The sequence below is a fragment of the Macrobrachium nipponense genome, chromosome 1 (genome assembly GCF_015104395.2).
Source record: "Macrobrachium nipponense isolate FS-2020 chromosome 1, ASM1510439v2, whole genome shotgun sequence".
Taxonomy (NCBI): Eukaryota; Metazoa; Arthropoda; class Malacostraca; order Decapoda; family Palaemonidae; genus Macrobrachium; species Macrobrachium nipponense.
The window spans coordinates 44,746,280-44,761,279 of NC_087200.1; the positions used below are offsets into that span (position 1 = coordinate 44,746,280).

General features: G+C 35.5%; 1 protein-coding gene across 2 annotated transcripts in view; it reads left to right on the forward strand.

The window, feature by feature from the left end:
• Positions 1–7,161, forward strand: part of LOC135219292 (uncharacterized) — a 114,489-nt gene extending 107,328 nt beyond the window's left edge. For both annotated transcript variants that reach the window (XM_064255941.1, XM_064255942.1), the window contains exon 3: positions 2,467–7,161. In XM_064255941.1, coding sequence (XP_064112011.1) covers positions 2,467–3,348 — 882 coding nt within the window. In that variant the 3' untranslated portion in view covers positions 3,349–7,161. The remainder of the gene's footprint in view (positions 1–2,466) is intronic.
• The last annotated feature ends 7,839 nt before the right edge of the window (positions 7,162–15,000 follow it).

Consider the following 15,000-nt stretch of genomic DNA (forward strand, 5'->3'; position numbering starts at 1 on the left):
TTGTGTATACAGACATTATGTTTCTTAGGAATTATGACGTGACACTTACCAATGATTATTTGATACTCAACCAATCAACTAGTCAACGTTCTAACGCAGAGAAACAGAAGAATGAAGGCAGTTAATTATCCTTGAACAGTTAAAAAAACGAAGGTTATATTCCTTTTCCTCACAGCTGATAACAGGAAAAGCCCAAAACATAGCTATACTATTGGTTGACGCAAGCAGTGTGTCTGTGTGTTTGTGTGTGTCTGATTACAGTAGAAAGTCACTTCGGTTGTCCTACATGACAACAATCTCTAGACGACGTGTAAAGCATATCCGGTCAGGCAGAATCGACTCGGTCACAGGACAACATTCCCTTTATTCTGTTTCATGTTTCACTGAAGTTTTTTCAACGTTGGTGTATTTTGTATTTGAAAATGCCGTTAATCTGCAGCATTATTATGACATAAGAATTGCATAATTATATAAACTTTTGTAGTCTATCTTGTCTTAGACTAACATAAGTCAGTCTGCTCTGACAATTTTGCCTATTTTTCGCCATCTTGTGGTTTTCAAAAAACCGAATTCATGAGGATAAAACTAAAATAAATCTTGACAATTTTTTATAATATAATATAATTACTGCTTACTCTGACCTGAAGATCTAACAGATGTTAAAACATGACTCTGGCAAATCTACTTGAGAGAGAGAGAAAGAGAGAGAGAGAGAGAGAGCCACAAGTTTACACCAGACAATTTTCCTCATGTCGTAAGCTAACCCTTAGCTTGTAAAGATGTCGTAACGATTCTAAAATGTCTAAGAAAATTTCTATTTTGTTTATAATCATTTTAAGTCCTACACAAGAAATCGGTAATAAAGTATAGTCTAATTTTCTAAAGATTCATATTGATTAACATTCTATTATGTTGAGATTTAAGTGTCATATCAAATAAGTTATGAGATAAATAACATTGCGAGATTTTAACTTTATACCACGCGTCAGTCCCCCATGACAAGACTTCAAATAATGTCCAGATTTGTTTCCAAATATTCTAAGACTTTAATTTATCATCTCTCACGAATAATCTCTCTCAGCCTAGCGTCATGCTTTCTTATCTCGCGAGATGAAATTATAATACTTCACCGACAAATCTTATTTTATTATATATGCCACTACTACTCCGAACTCAAGGGCGTTCAGTTTTCCAGTCTTAGAATGCTGGACTGATCATTTCCAGGAATCCAGATTGAGTTTTTCCATTTTTATTTGAGGTTAAATTTGAATTTACAATGAACTAAAGTGAATATCAAAGTGACTTATGGTGTTATAATTGTTTCGTTTACTTCATTGTAAACAAGATTGTTTCATCCGTGGTACTGGATGTTTCAATTCTGTATAAAACCAGTGGATATTTGAGACACAGTATTTTTTAAAATTATCTGGTAACGTTTAAGGTTTACTGTATGTTTCAGAGTTTTGTAATGTCACTGAACTTTTTAGACCAACTAGTATATTTTTTAGAGGTTTTGTCATGTCAGAAAATAGTTAAAATCCAAGAATGTATGTAGTGATTTTTGTATCTGCTTCTCATTTTGCTTTCTAAAAGATTTCTAAGATATATTTGAGATATATTAAAGTTCATTACTCTTAATTGCTTCTCCAACCAGAATATATAAAATCTGGAAATTTGCTGATCTAAATAACCAGTAGAAATGAAAGAATGAATAATCAAAACAAATGCACAAATTCATGAATTATTTACACCACAGAAAAATTAATAGCTTGTCATTAACAGTTAAAGATTCAAACAATAATGACGAAAAAATCAATATTCCCATTATCTCACGTCATGCTGAAGGATGGCGGCCTGCTGACCTCCTTCAGAAAAGAATTTCACGGATAAGTGGATCATGTGTGAGCCATCTCTCTCTCTCTCTCTCTCTCTCTCTCTTCTCTCTCTTTTGTATACGCATGGGCAGAAGAAACTTAAATGCATACATTCATATATGAATATTAATGGTTGTATATATATATATATATATATATATATATATATATATATATATATATATATATATATATATATATACGCACACAAGTGCGCACGCAAACCGCAAACACACAGGTACGTATACACGCATGATTGGCTTCTATTATGATAAAAAAAAACACTTTTGCTAGTTTATCAATATAGTATCTTGGTAAAGACAATTACAGAGAAACCCTAAATTAATTCAAAGCAAAGCAAAATTGCGCTGAATGTAGCCTTATGAAAATCAGCCATATTAAGTAAATTTTAAGAGTTCATAACCATGGTGTGAGGAAGGTCATCGTCATCTTCTTGAGGGCAACCAAGAGAAGCTTGGGTCTACTGATTAGGTCATTTTCAGGTCAATTTCGCAACAAGAATCTGGGTTCGAAGTAAGTTTGATCATCCTGCTGGATCTGGTTTGTTAATTCCTCTCTCCTTCTGCCGCAGGATGTCCTGTATTCCTACGGCTACGTTGTTGACGCCCCTGAATACAGGAATTTCTACGAACACGAAGAAGACCGCAGAGGAGACGTCACCCAGGGGCGCTTTCGAGTGGCTCTGCCCGACAACCGCCTCCAGACGGTGACTTACAGAGCCGGACGCAATGGGTACTCTGCGCAGATTTCCTACGACGAACATCCGGACTTCCAGTCCCTTCGGGCTTCCGTAGGTCCCATCAGGGAAGCCCCTCAGATAGGCCAATCTGTCGTGTCCATCCCGAGAAGAGGCGAGAACTGGAAGAATCGCGACAGCCATTCTCACCGGGAAATCTCGAACACAGTGGACTCCCCGACTTCTCGTCGAAAGCAGCCATCGGCCTTCTCTCGGCCTAGTCCTGCAGTCCCCCTTCCAAGCCCTACACCCGTTCAATCGGCACCTGCACCCTTCAAACCACGAACGTCAACGACGAACCGACCCCAGCGAAATGGGCAGTCAACCCATAGATTTCAGGGCACGACGACGACGTCCCCGCGCTTGGGACCAATCGCTCAGCGGTTGGTCTCAACTCCCCTCAACCAGCGAGTGACTTCACCAGAGCCGTTAGCCCCACAAGTCCTCTCTTCCGCCCACATGCCCGAGGACGCTTCGATTTTTGTCTCGACGGAGGGGCTGGAGGATCCCGAGATCCTGAACCGTCTGATAGAAGCCATCAGACAGAAACAAGAGGAGGACCGGCTAAGTAATCCAGAGAGCAACCATGATGACGACGATGACAGTCACGAACACTCCCACAAGAAAGAGAAGCATCGATATACCATCGGTGATAAGGCAGGCGTTCGGGCTAGGCTGAGGGCGATTGTCCATAGGGTGCCCATCGGTAAACTTTAGGTTTCTGATTGATCATTTACACAGAAATCCGTTTCCAGAATAGGCTGTCATATGTATTTCCAAGTTTTTCCGGTAATCATTTTTTTAGATGAACAAATGCGTAAAGGTAGGTTTGTAGCTCACATTTTTCAAAATGCTGGAAGCAGCATTAGGTTTATAACCTTTTATATGAGCAAGAGTGTCACTACTTGCTCCGCAATTTACCATGGCATTTAGTGTAGAAAATCACAAAGAAGAAATCTGACATTCCTAAAATCATGACACCTAACTGGAAACGTCGAATCTAGAATACCTACATTTCAAATTCACATACTGGGGAACCAATGCCAAATTCTAATAAAATGTTTATGTTTAACTTTTATCATTCCATTGGAATGTTCAAGATTCATTTGCGGTGGCGCTTTTGTTTTTCCATCTCTCGTTTTCTTTAATTATTGTATAATATATGTTTTATTTTTCTTTCTGTCACTCAAAAGTCTTTTTTTATTTGATCTAAGTTTTTGACGAATTCTTCGTATGGTGTTTAATTTTCTTAAACGAATACTTCATACTTTCTTACTTTTTCATTTTTTAAAGCAAACTTATCTTAATTTTTTCAAAAGCAATTTCGTGCAGTTTTTAATTTCTTAATTTCACCGTGAACCATAACCTTAGTCATTATTACGACGTTATGTATCAAGGTTAAGAAAGTCTGCGCGTGGAAATGTTCTGATATTATCAAGAAATATAAATCTCAAATCGAGGTACTATTCCCCCCACCCCGGTCGTGCTTGCTTTTGGAGCATGTTCCTCGTTTTTCGTGCGGTCCCGAGATCCCACGGACTAGTCGACGATCTCGTTCGATTTCGTCCGTCGGATCCGTCCGTAAATTTCAAGGGAAAAAAAATTTAATTAAAAAGGATTTTTTACATTATATAATGAAATAATGAAATTAGTTTTTATATTTTTATATGGATAAATTAGACTCATGAAATGATGCCATCGACAGAATTGCATCTTGACAATATTTAGATTTATTTTTGCTATAAAATAATACTTTACTGTATAAAAAAAGGATGAGATAAATCAGACTGAGGAACAGATCTGATTTATTTGAGTGACGCTATCATCAACCCATCGAAGGATTTTTGAATGCGTTAGATTTTTGTATGCGTTTAGAACAAGAGTCCTTTTACTTTGAGAGAAATGAGGGATGAAATTAATGACCGATAGAATCCCTTAAGGCGAATGCCGAGAAACATAACATTAGATCGCACAAAAGAAATATACTTAATTTAAATGATTAATTTAGTGTCCACTTTACCAGTGAAGGAACAATTGTAATAATTATATAGATATTTCATTAACTTTTTCATCTGATTCACTTTTTAACCGAATATGGAATAAATGAAGAAGTTATAATTAGAAATTAGCGATAAAGTAAAGAAGGAAAAACAGTGATTTTTCAGAGTGCCAAAAGTACTTAATGCCTCGTATAAACATAACTCAGTTTTATTGCGGAGGCCAGTGGAACTGGCAACCAAGTGCCCGAAGATAACAAAAACTTCCTGAAGGAAAGAAGGTTTTGTGTGGGGAAACCGGCGGCAGGAGACGAGTTCCAAAGCTTAGCAGTAGAAGGAAATGAACAGTCAGTCGCTGGTCGCGTAATCAGGAGATTGGCCACAAGAATGATATGGGTTGGTTGGTCAGCCCTGATGTCCACATCAGGCTTCTTGTTCCATTTCAACACCTCAGCCATTTATGGGCCGTCTTTGGGCATGTATCCTTGCTGGCATAAGACCCTCGTAACCTAAACCAACCAAAAGAACGTGTCGTAAACAACAGATCTTTAACAAACTAGTAAACGAACGTCAATGAACGTTATCCCAAACCTGCCGTTGCTAAGTAAATTGAGAACGAATAGAAGAAGAAGAAGAAGAAGAAGAAGAAGAAGAATTATGCCGAAAGTGGGCCAAGACGTCCATTCACAAACCGGTCGAACCTCCTCTTGAACCTTCTCAGCCTTGGAGGTCGAGCCTCCCGCCTCCGGTTCTCGAATATCGACCTGAAATACCAGTGGAAATGGGAACGATTGACCTTGGAATGGACATTTAATGAGTTGTCAGAAACTAAGAATTTAAATGAGAATTCCTTAAGGGAGAACAAACGGCTGAAAAGGTAGAAGGATTTTCTCTTAGTAATCGAAAATAAGGCCATGACAAACTTATAAGTGTGTGAAGTTGATATTGTTCTGTTTTTACTAAGTCTTGAATGTATGTTGTTTAAATATGATAAAATTGTTTTAACCAATACTCTAACGCATACGCATAGAAACGTACGAATACAGGCACAAACGCAGACACAAATAATAACCTCGAAAATAGAAGAAAATTTGACGGTGGAAACAAGAACTTGAAGACAGTCGTTTCAGCATGAAATTCTGATGTTATTTTATTCTTATAGCAGGGAAGAAAGAGCCTTGCAATAAGATTATGCAATTACATCTGTTGGTCCACATACTGTGCCGTAGAAAAAATATGTTTATATGGCAAGGAAATTCCTGTAGATATAATCAAGTTATCGGTTAATAAACGAATACAAGGAACATACACATATGAAAGCACTTAGGAGCATACGGTAATGCATTTACATACACGCGAAAAAGGTTTGACTTAGTGCCACATATATTTTGCATGATGCCTACTCTTGATTTTGACGTTATCCAGATAAGAATTCAGGCTGAAAATGCACAAGACAAAAGAGGAAAGAATACTTAGTAATATTCCATCTGGAAGTACAGAAACGAAACAAGAACGACTTGTTCTTGTTTTATTTCTTTATAAAATTTATTCCAGGCATTTCCTCATATATTTCCAGCACAAGATTAATGGTGGTTTTTCAATTAGGTGAGATTCAGAAATCTAGGAAATACACAATTTTGCAAGATGACGAATAATGGATTTTATGAAATGCTAAAATCTGTCAAATATAGGATTCTACGAAATTTTGAATTCTGCGGAATACAGGATTCTTTGAAATAATGAATTCTGTGAGAGAAAGAATTTTGTAAGATGCTGAAACATATGAAATACAGAATCCTGCGACGAGTCGAATTTCATGATATACACATTTTCGTGAATTGTTGACCTCTATGAAATACAGAATTCTGTGAAAAGATGAATTCTATGAAAAAGAGGAATCCTGAAATGCTGAAATGACGAAATATCTCATCCTATAAATACAATCTGATTTCATCACTCGTCTAAACGTGTGAATGGAAGAAACCGAAGTTTTCAGTAACTTTTATTCAATCTTTTATAACAAATGTAGAACAGTCTTAAAAAGTTGTTGTCGAATGAATTCTCATTCTTGTCCTCAGTAATAAATTATTTCGACTGTTTCTCACTCTAGAAAATTCATCTGCTATACCATAATAGCATTTTGAGGAATATCTGAAACCGAGTTTCTCTACGTGTTCCAGCATTTTCCATCTAGTTAATCTTCGACGGACACTTTTTCCTGTATTCTGTTTTTTGTTTACTCTAAACTCCATATTCTTGGGTGGACCATTCTTCATTTTTTCAAAACTACAGATTGTACTTTTTGCTCTTTTTGTAATTTCTGTATCAGTGTCTTTTAAGTAACTATTCTTCCTTTTAACATCTCAATTTCTTATCATTTTTGTAAAGATTCTTTTGTATATATATAAATGCAGTTGTTTCAGTTTTTTTATATTTCCATGATGCTTTCTTCTCCATTTTATATATTTTTGTTTTTTGTATATATATATGCAGTGAAAAGAAACAAATAAAGATATATTTTGTACAGCAATAATTGTTTTATTAACATTCCCTGGGACAATGACTATTTCAAATATCATTTGAAATAGGTAGACTAATAAATCGGAAAGTATTAAAAAATGTGGGAAAAATATTTACATGGAAACAAGGAGAATGTTTATATGGAAGTAAAAATATATATATAAAAAATCCGTTATACAGACATAGACAAAACAATAAGGAAGTAAATAATTAAATCGGAAAGTATCCAATAATTTTGTGCAGAAATAGCTACATGGAAACAAGATAACTATTCATATGGAAGCACAAATTTTTTAAAATTCTGTTTTAAAGCAAATCCAATAAATTATTGACAGAAAATGTAGAAAAAAGGGGGAAAAGGTTAGCAATAAAAAAAAGTAAAAGGAGATCCGTGAGAAAAATACATAATTGTAGAATTAATGAAAATAATATATTCTAGGAGGGATGAATAGAGAAGGCTTGGTACATGGCATCCATGATACAAGAATAACAATTGAAAGTGACAGAAGAAAGGATGCACATACTAGAGAGAGAGAGAGAGAGAGAGAGAGAGAGAGAGAGAGAAAATGAAACCAATGATGAGAAGGAAAGAATACTAATTCAATAAATCTCGAAGAAAGATCAAGACAAAAGTTCGTAACAATAAAAACCGATCATGATGATCATCATCGTCTCCAGGGCCAGACGCCACAAAAAGGAGCTGGGGTAAAAAATAAATCAAGTAAAAAATGCGCTGAAGAAACTCCGGCGCAATGAAGTTTTCAGCACAGCAGCTACGGCGTTTAATCGAGGCCACCGAAAACAGAATTATCTTTCGGTGGTTTCGGTATAATGTTGTATGAGCCACGGCCCATGAAACTTTAACCCCGGCCCAGTGGTGGCCTGGCCCATATAGTTGCCAGAGGCACGTTTATGGCTAACTTTAACCTTAGATAAAATAAAAACTAACGAGGCTAGAGGGCTTCAATGTGGTAAGTTTGATGACTGGAGGGTGAATGACCAACATACCAATTTGCAGCCCTCTAGACTCGATAGTTTTTAAGATCTGAGGGGCGGGGTGGGGGGGGGGGGGGGGGGGGGGGGGGGGTGGGGGGGGGGGGAGAGAGAAAAAGTTTTCTTTTGCCTGAAAACTTGAAAGTTATAAGTCAGAAATTTTAGCTGGTTAATCACTCTACGATGAAGTCACGATTACTGAAGAGATGAATCACTCGATATTTCATACTCAACTCATTAATGAGTAATTAGCGAATCCCTCTTCAGAGGTAATCACCATTATAAGTATGTGACGGCAAATTTGTTTACATGAAAACATAAAGATTTATGTAATGGTAAATTCAATTTGGAAGCGAAGCTTATTTTTTCTTGAAACCTGATGCATCATTTAGACGTGCAGGGATTATTGTTATGCATTTACCTTATAATGAACCAGTTCATAAAATTCTTTTTTTCAAATTGGTATGATTTGATTCCACACACACACATACATACATAATATATATATATATATATATATATATATATATATAGTATGTATATATGTATATATATATATTATAGTATATATATATATAATTATATATTCACATACACTCGACAGTTTTTTTATATTTACAAAAAATTTAACCAGCATACATCGTTTAGTATTCTATTTACTGTACCCCGGGAATAGCTTACAACCAAGAATAAATTATAATTGATAAATGCTAAGTCACCAGTGGGATTAGAACCGCAGCCTGGTTTAGGAAAAACAGTATTTAGTGCCTTCGACCTCTGACCCCTAAGTTGACGAGACACCTTCGATTATAAATCCTTGTGGGTGTCAGTTAATCTCGAGGTATTGTGAACTGGATAACAAACGATATTTGGGGCTTAACATTTGTGGATATATATATATATATATATATATATATATATATATAATATATATATATATGATTATAATCACTTTAGCACGTGATTCGTTTATCACACATATCCACAGGTGAAAAATAATATACAGGGTGTAGGTCCTGACCGGTTTCGGCTTTATTGTCAATGGCTTGAAAATAAAGCCGAAACCGGTCAGGACCTACACCCTGTCTATTATTTTTCACCTGTGAATGATGTATATATATATATATATATATATATATATATATATGTGTGTGTGTGTGTGTGCATACATACATACAATACATACATACATACACATGCATGCGTGTTTGTGTGTGGAGGGGGGAGGGTGGTTGCACACACGACAGAAGTCACTGACCATAAAATTCCTCAGGAGAATTTCTGATGAAATCAAGACCCTCGCGACCTCAGGAGCAACATTAATTTTACTGAACCTGCTGAGTCGGTTAATTGACCTAATAACTGCCATCAAGACCAATAGAATGGATCCTGTTTCTTTTCGTCCAGAGAGAGAGAGAGAGAGAGAGAGAGAGAGAGAGAGAGAGAGAGAGAGAGAGAGGTACTTTTACTTGAAGTCTGTCAGCCTAAAAAAAACGTACCGTGAAGGGATGTTTGGGCGTGACTCCTTATGTCATAATTTAGGCGTTCAATGGACTTTGTATCAAACATCAACTTGAAGAAGAAGAAGGAGAAGAAGAAGAAGAAGAACAAGAGGAACAAGAAGAATTTCAATCATCTTGCCATCGAAGGCTCGAAACAAAAGCTAAGCAATGATGCGTAACGTAGGTGCCCAACTGATAAACAATGAAAAAAAAACTACCTCTGTTATGCGAGAGGTTTATTTAACAATAAAGATCCGTTGCTGAAATTCTTGGCTGCTATTAAAGAAGTTATTGTGATCGCTTTCATGGTTGAAATGGATCTTGAGGTTCTCCTTTGTACTTCTGTTACTTTTCAATATAGGCTGTTGGGTATGAGTGGTTAGTGCTTACACATCCGTAACGTAAGACAAGAAAGGAGAATAGTCTTTTGTCTTCGTCAAGGCTTTATTTTCTAAATCACCAGATAAAAAAAGGGGGAAAGAAATAACGAAAATGGAAAAATATAGTAATAACAGAGGTCGTCGAAGATCTTCTACGACATTTGAATCTCTCATCCACTTGATAGAAACAAAAAGATACAGAAAACGAAAAAAAAAAAAAAAAAGTGTCCATCAAACTTGATGGTGAAGCCATTCACTCCCAGATACACGGTCATGGAAACATCATTCATCATTTTTTTTATTGTGAATGAGAAACTGTCCCCTATATATGATAACTATGTTTTTTTTAACATTTGTGTGCGCATTTTTGTTGTTGTTGAAAGTCAATTATTGAGCCCAAGATATGGAAAAATCAATGCACGTGTCATTCATAAATGATAAACTAAGCTTTATGTAATATAGGCAAACTATGCAATTCTCTTGATCGTATTTGTCTGAGACGTAGCAAGGAGTTAATTCTTTTGAATATCTCGGATGTAAGTGAAGAAGACACGATACTTTAACCAAATCAAAGATGCATTAAAACACAAATTTAGATAATTTTCCTTCAGTTTCTTTTCGCTTAAATGAATTTTCAAAGAATGACGAGAAGTCAAGGTAAATTAACGATGAATACGAGAGATTTGGGTGACATCTTCGTGATGAATTGATTGAATGAGAATTTTGTAGACTGGCGTCATACGCCGGAAATAACCGTGAGTGAAGAATGACTGTATTGAAAAAGAAACCCACAAAATCTCTTTGTAACTTGTTTACTTCTAAGTATATACATTTAGTTTTACTACACACTCGAGTACTTTAAGGCCCTATCTGTGGCCCATTTTCAAGAGATGTTAATGACTGCATTAATGATGAAAGCAATAATGACTGCTGTATGACGGAAAATAAAACAGTTGCGACAGATCAAAGTTGGTTTTGTCGGTTTATTCTGAGTATGATGGAATAGAGCCAGTTGCCAAGACGAGTGGGAGAGATACAGAGAACTTCAACATCACGACAGAAGGTAGGAGTAGTGAGGTATTCCATACTTATGTAATATCTGGTTTCAACAGTAATTTTCTGGTGGAAATAATTCAGAAATGAATAATTGCTCTCATACTGATAAAGAGGAACCTGATGAGAAGAGAGAGAGAGAGAGAGAGAGAGAGAGAGAGAATGGTATCCTCATCCCACAAGGTGAAATCTTTTAAAAGATAATTATTGAATATTCGGTTCTTGTCTGTTTAGCAGGGGTGGACATTAGAGAAATGGTTTTCTGCTCTCGCTTCATGGAACATCTGGAGCCGATTTATGTCACGAACTGTTTACTTATGAACACTCCTTGATTCTTAGCAGTGGTTACCACAATCACTCCGGCACATGGCAGAGGGAGGTGAGCGGTCCTAAAATACAATGGGTTTAACTTCGTATCATTGTTATGGAGAACAATAATAGAGAGAGAGAGAGAGAGAGAGAGAGAGAGAGAGAGAGAGAGAGAGAGAGAGAGAGAGAGTCTCTGAGTATTAATAAAAAGGTGTAAATATGTTGAACAAGAAAATAAAAGATTATTTGAAAAGTATTGTGAATATATAACTTTTACCAACTTACGAAAAACTGCCAAAAAAATGTCTTGGAATAATAAAAGTACTGAAAGGTAAAAGAAAGCATGAAGAGAGAGAGAGAGAGAGAGAGAGAGAGAGAGAGAGAGAGAGAGAGTACAGGAATGTGAAAGACATGAGAAGAAATATGGGGAAATTAGGTTATAGCGGGGGAAAGAAAACCGTGATGACTTGGAGAACCATATGAAAGTAAGTGAAAGCACAGGAGAGAGAAAGAGAGAGAGAGAGAGAAAGAGAGAGAGAGAGAGAGAGAGAGAGAGAGAGTAGCCAAGCAAGTGAAGGTGAAAAGGTAATTTAGAGAGAAGGAAAGAGACTGAATTTCGAGAAAATCGAAGTAAAACATGAAATCCACCAGGAGAAATGTATAATTTTGATGGAGCTTTAGGTAACAAATGCCTAGAGTCAGAGAGAGTCAATTAATGATATATTGTAAATATATTTTATGTAATCTTATGATGACAATGATTTTTACCCGAGAATTGTTATTTCTCTTCTTTTTTTTGTTAGATATTGTATTACTGCTCAAGAATTTATTACTTGCTCCTTTTTACTGGCGAATCGATTTTGATTTCGATTATTGTTCTCTGTTTGATTTCGTAGTTCGTTGTCAGCTATTCTGGAATATGGACATATTCAGTCAGCTGGTTTTTCGAGCACGTCCTTCAGTATAAGGACACAACTAATAAATAAGTAAATAAATAATAGATGACAATGATTTTTACCCGAGAATTGTTATTTCTCTTCTTTTTTTTGTTAGATATTGTATTACTGCTCAAGAATTTATTACTTGCTCCTTTTTACTGGCGAATCGATTTTTGATTTCGTTATTGATTCTCTGTTTGATTTCGTAGTTCGTTGTCAGCTATTCTGGAATATGGACATATTCAGTCAGCTGGTTTTTCGAGCACGTCCTTCAGTATAAGGACACAACTAATAAATAAGTAAATAAATAATAGAAATCTTTGAGGACAATACTGCTTCAATGAGTCCTCAGCAGGAACTTCTTTGACGAGGATATACTTAGATTTTACAACATATTACGAAAAAATGAAACGTCATTGGAATAATCAGAACGTAAAAACGATTTTCTAAACACAAACAAATCTAGAACAAGTAATATAGGCAGGGGAGAGATTTCATAGATAAAAAAACCATGACAAATGATATAGCCAAGGAAGATATATAATAAATACCTAAAAAATTAAGGCCAAGTAATCTAGCCATGGAAATTCATTCATTATTCTAATAATAACCGCATCAGACGAACGCTCCTAAATGCTTAAAAATTCCACCAAGGACAACAACTGAAAACCAGATATAAAACTCATGTTTATGAATAATATGAAGCGACTGATTTAATTAAGGAATCAGGGTACACGACGTGAGTCTCATACAGACAAAACGAACGCTAAAAACGGCCACAGACTCCAGTCACTATGCTGGGACAACTTAAATTTCAAAGAATACAAAAGGTACTTTGTTGGTAAAACTTTAATTATGGGTATTATGAATTCAAATGCCCTCCCCTCCCCTCCCCTGACCCACACCATACCCCCTCCAACTCACGCCACAAAGCTCATTCACCATTTTTTGTTTTTAGTGACTTCACTGTCATCCCTTGCTCCTCATACCAGATGTATTAGGTCTGCTGCAAGTTTAATACAACAATGATTTCCGGATGAGGTTAGTCCCGTAACCAGATTCAAAGGTTGGCAAGAGGAACTCACGAATTTGGCAATCTTTTGTCTTCACGTTTTTCAATCCTCATTTTCTCTCCAACTTGAAATCCTTCTTTGTTTTCTTGACTCTTTATCAACAACATGCTACATATTTCTGTCGCACCCCACTTGGGACCTAAATTACCATCAAACCTAGAAGTGGTTATATCCATTCAAGCCTTTGCTTTTATTGTAACTAGTAACACGCTTTCCTTTCTGGAATACTTCAGCTTCGCTGGGAACTATTGCTATGTATGAAAACAAATATTTTAGCAAATGAAATACTACACGTCACAGCACTTTATGTCCTTGGAATAATAATAATAACAACAATTTAAAGAAACTAGAGATAATGTTAACAGATACGTCGCAAAAGGAATACCAATAATAATGCTTAAAAATTATTCTTTTATGAGAAATTAGCCACAGAAAAAATTGAAATAAATACTTCATTGCTTAATAATAATAATAATAATAATAATAATAATAATAATAATAATAATAAAATAATAATAATACACTGCAACCATAGAATAAAAGGTTACGTGAAAACACATACATTATGGTGTACTACACCTTTTCCTATGGAGGAATGAACATAAATAATGACTCTCACTGAAACGTTTGTTCAGTTAGACAACTGACAGACAGACAACCTATTCTGTTTTTTTCCATCTGTCCACCCGCCTGGGGTATTTGCGTATGGTAACACTGCGTCCCGGGCTTTATATAGTTACGCTATGTGTTAGTTTTTGGTAAATAAAAGGATATCTGGGTGAACATTTGCAACTGAAAAGTGTTTTAATAATTTACTGTATGCGAATTACACCGTTAATATTCGAAATAGGATATTGTTATTATTGTTGAATGTAACTATCTAAAGCCTGGGACGCAGTGTTACCATACGCAAACACTATAGGCGGTTGGACAGATGGAAAAAAACAGAGTATAACAAGACTATGTGGTCAAAAGGAATAGCAGAAATAAAAACGAAACCAACCATAGGCAACTGTTTAACTTTTCTAGCAGTCTAATTATCAAGTCTTTACAATGAACAAGATAGATGATGTCTTTTGATGAGATAAAGGGATTGATCGTGATTAATGACTGTGATGTGGTGATGGTATCAGTATAGAACGGCTGAAAATTTAAGAATTATTTGTTTTATAGTGTTTTTGTATAACTGTTATTATACTGATTATAATCTTAAATTTTTATCTCAGTATACATATTTTAATCATTATTAGGGTTTGCCTAACTATTAATCTATCTAATATTCACACACACACACCCTTATATATATACTATATATATATATATATATATATATATATATATGAATAATTTTATCACATCACCGTGATTCATATAAATCATTCGAGCTACAAATGTCCTTTAATATCTAATTCGCTCTACCTCGGAATTGATATATTTTCATATATGTACCGAAGGGGAATTTTTAGTTGATAATAATTTCGTCCCCTCATGAGGGGACGAAATTACTATCAACTAAAAATTCACTCTCGGTAAATATGAAAATATATCAATTCCAAGGTAGAGCGAATTAGATATTAAGGACATTTGTAGCTCGAATGATATAT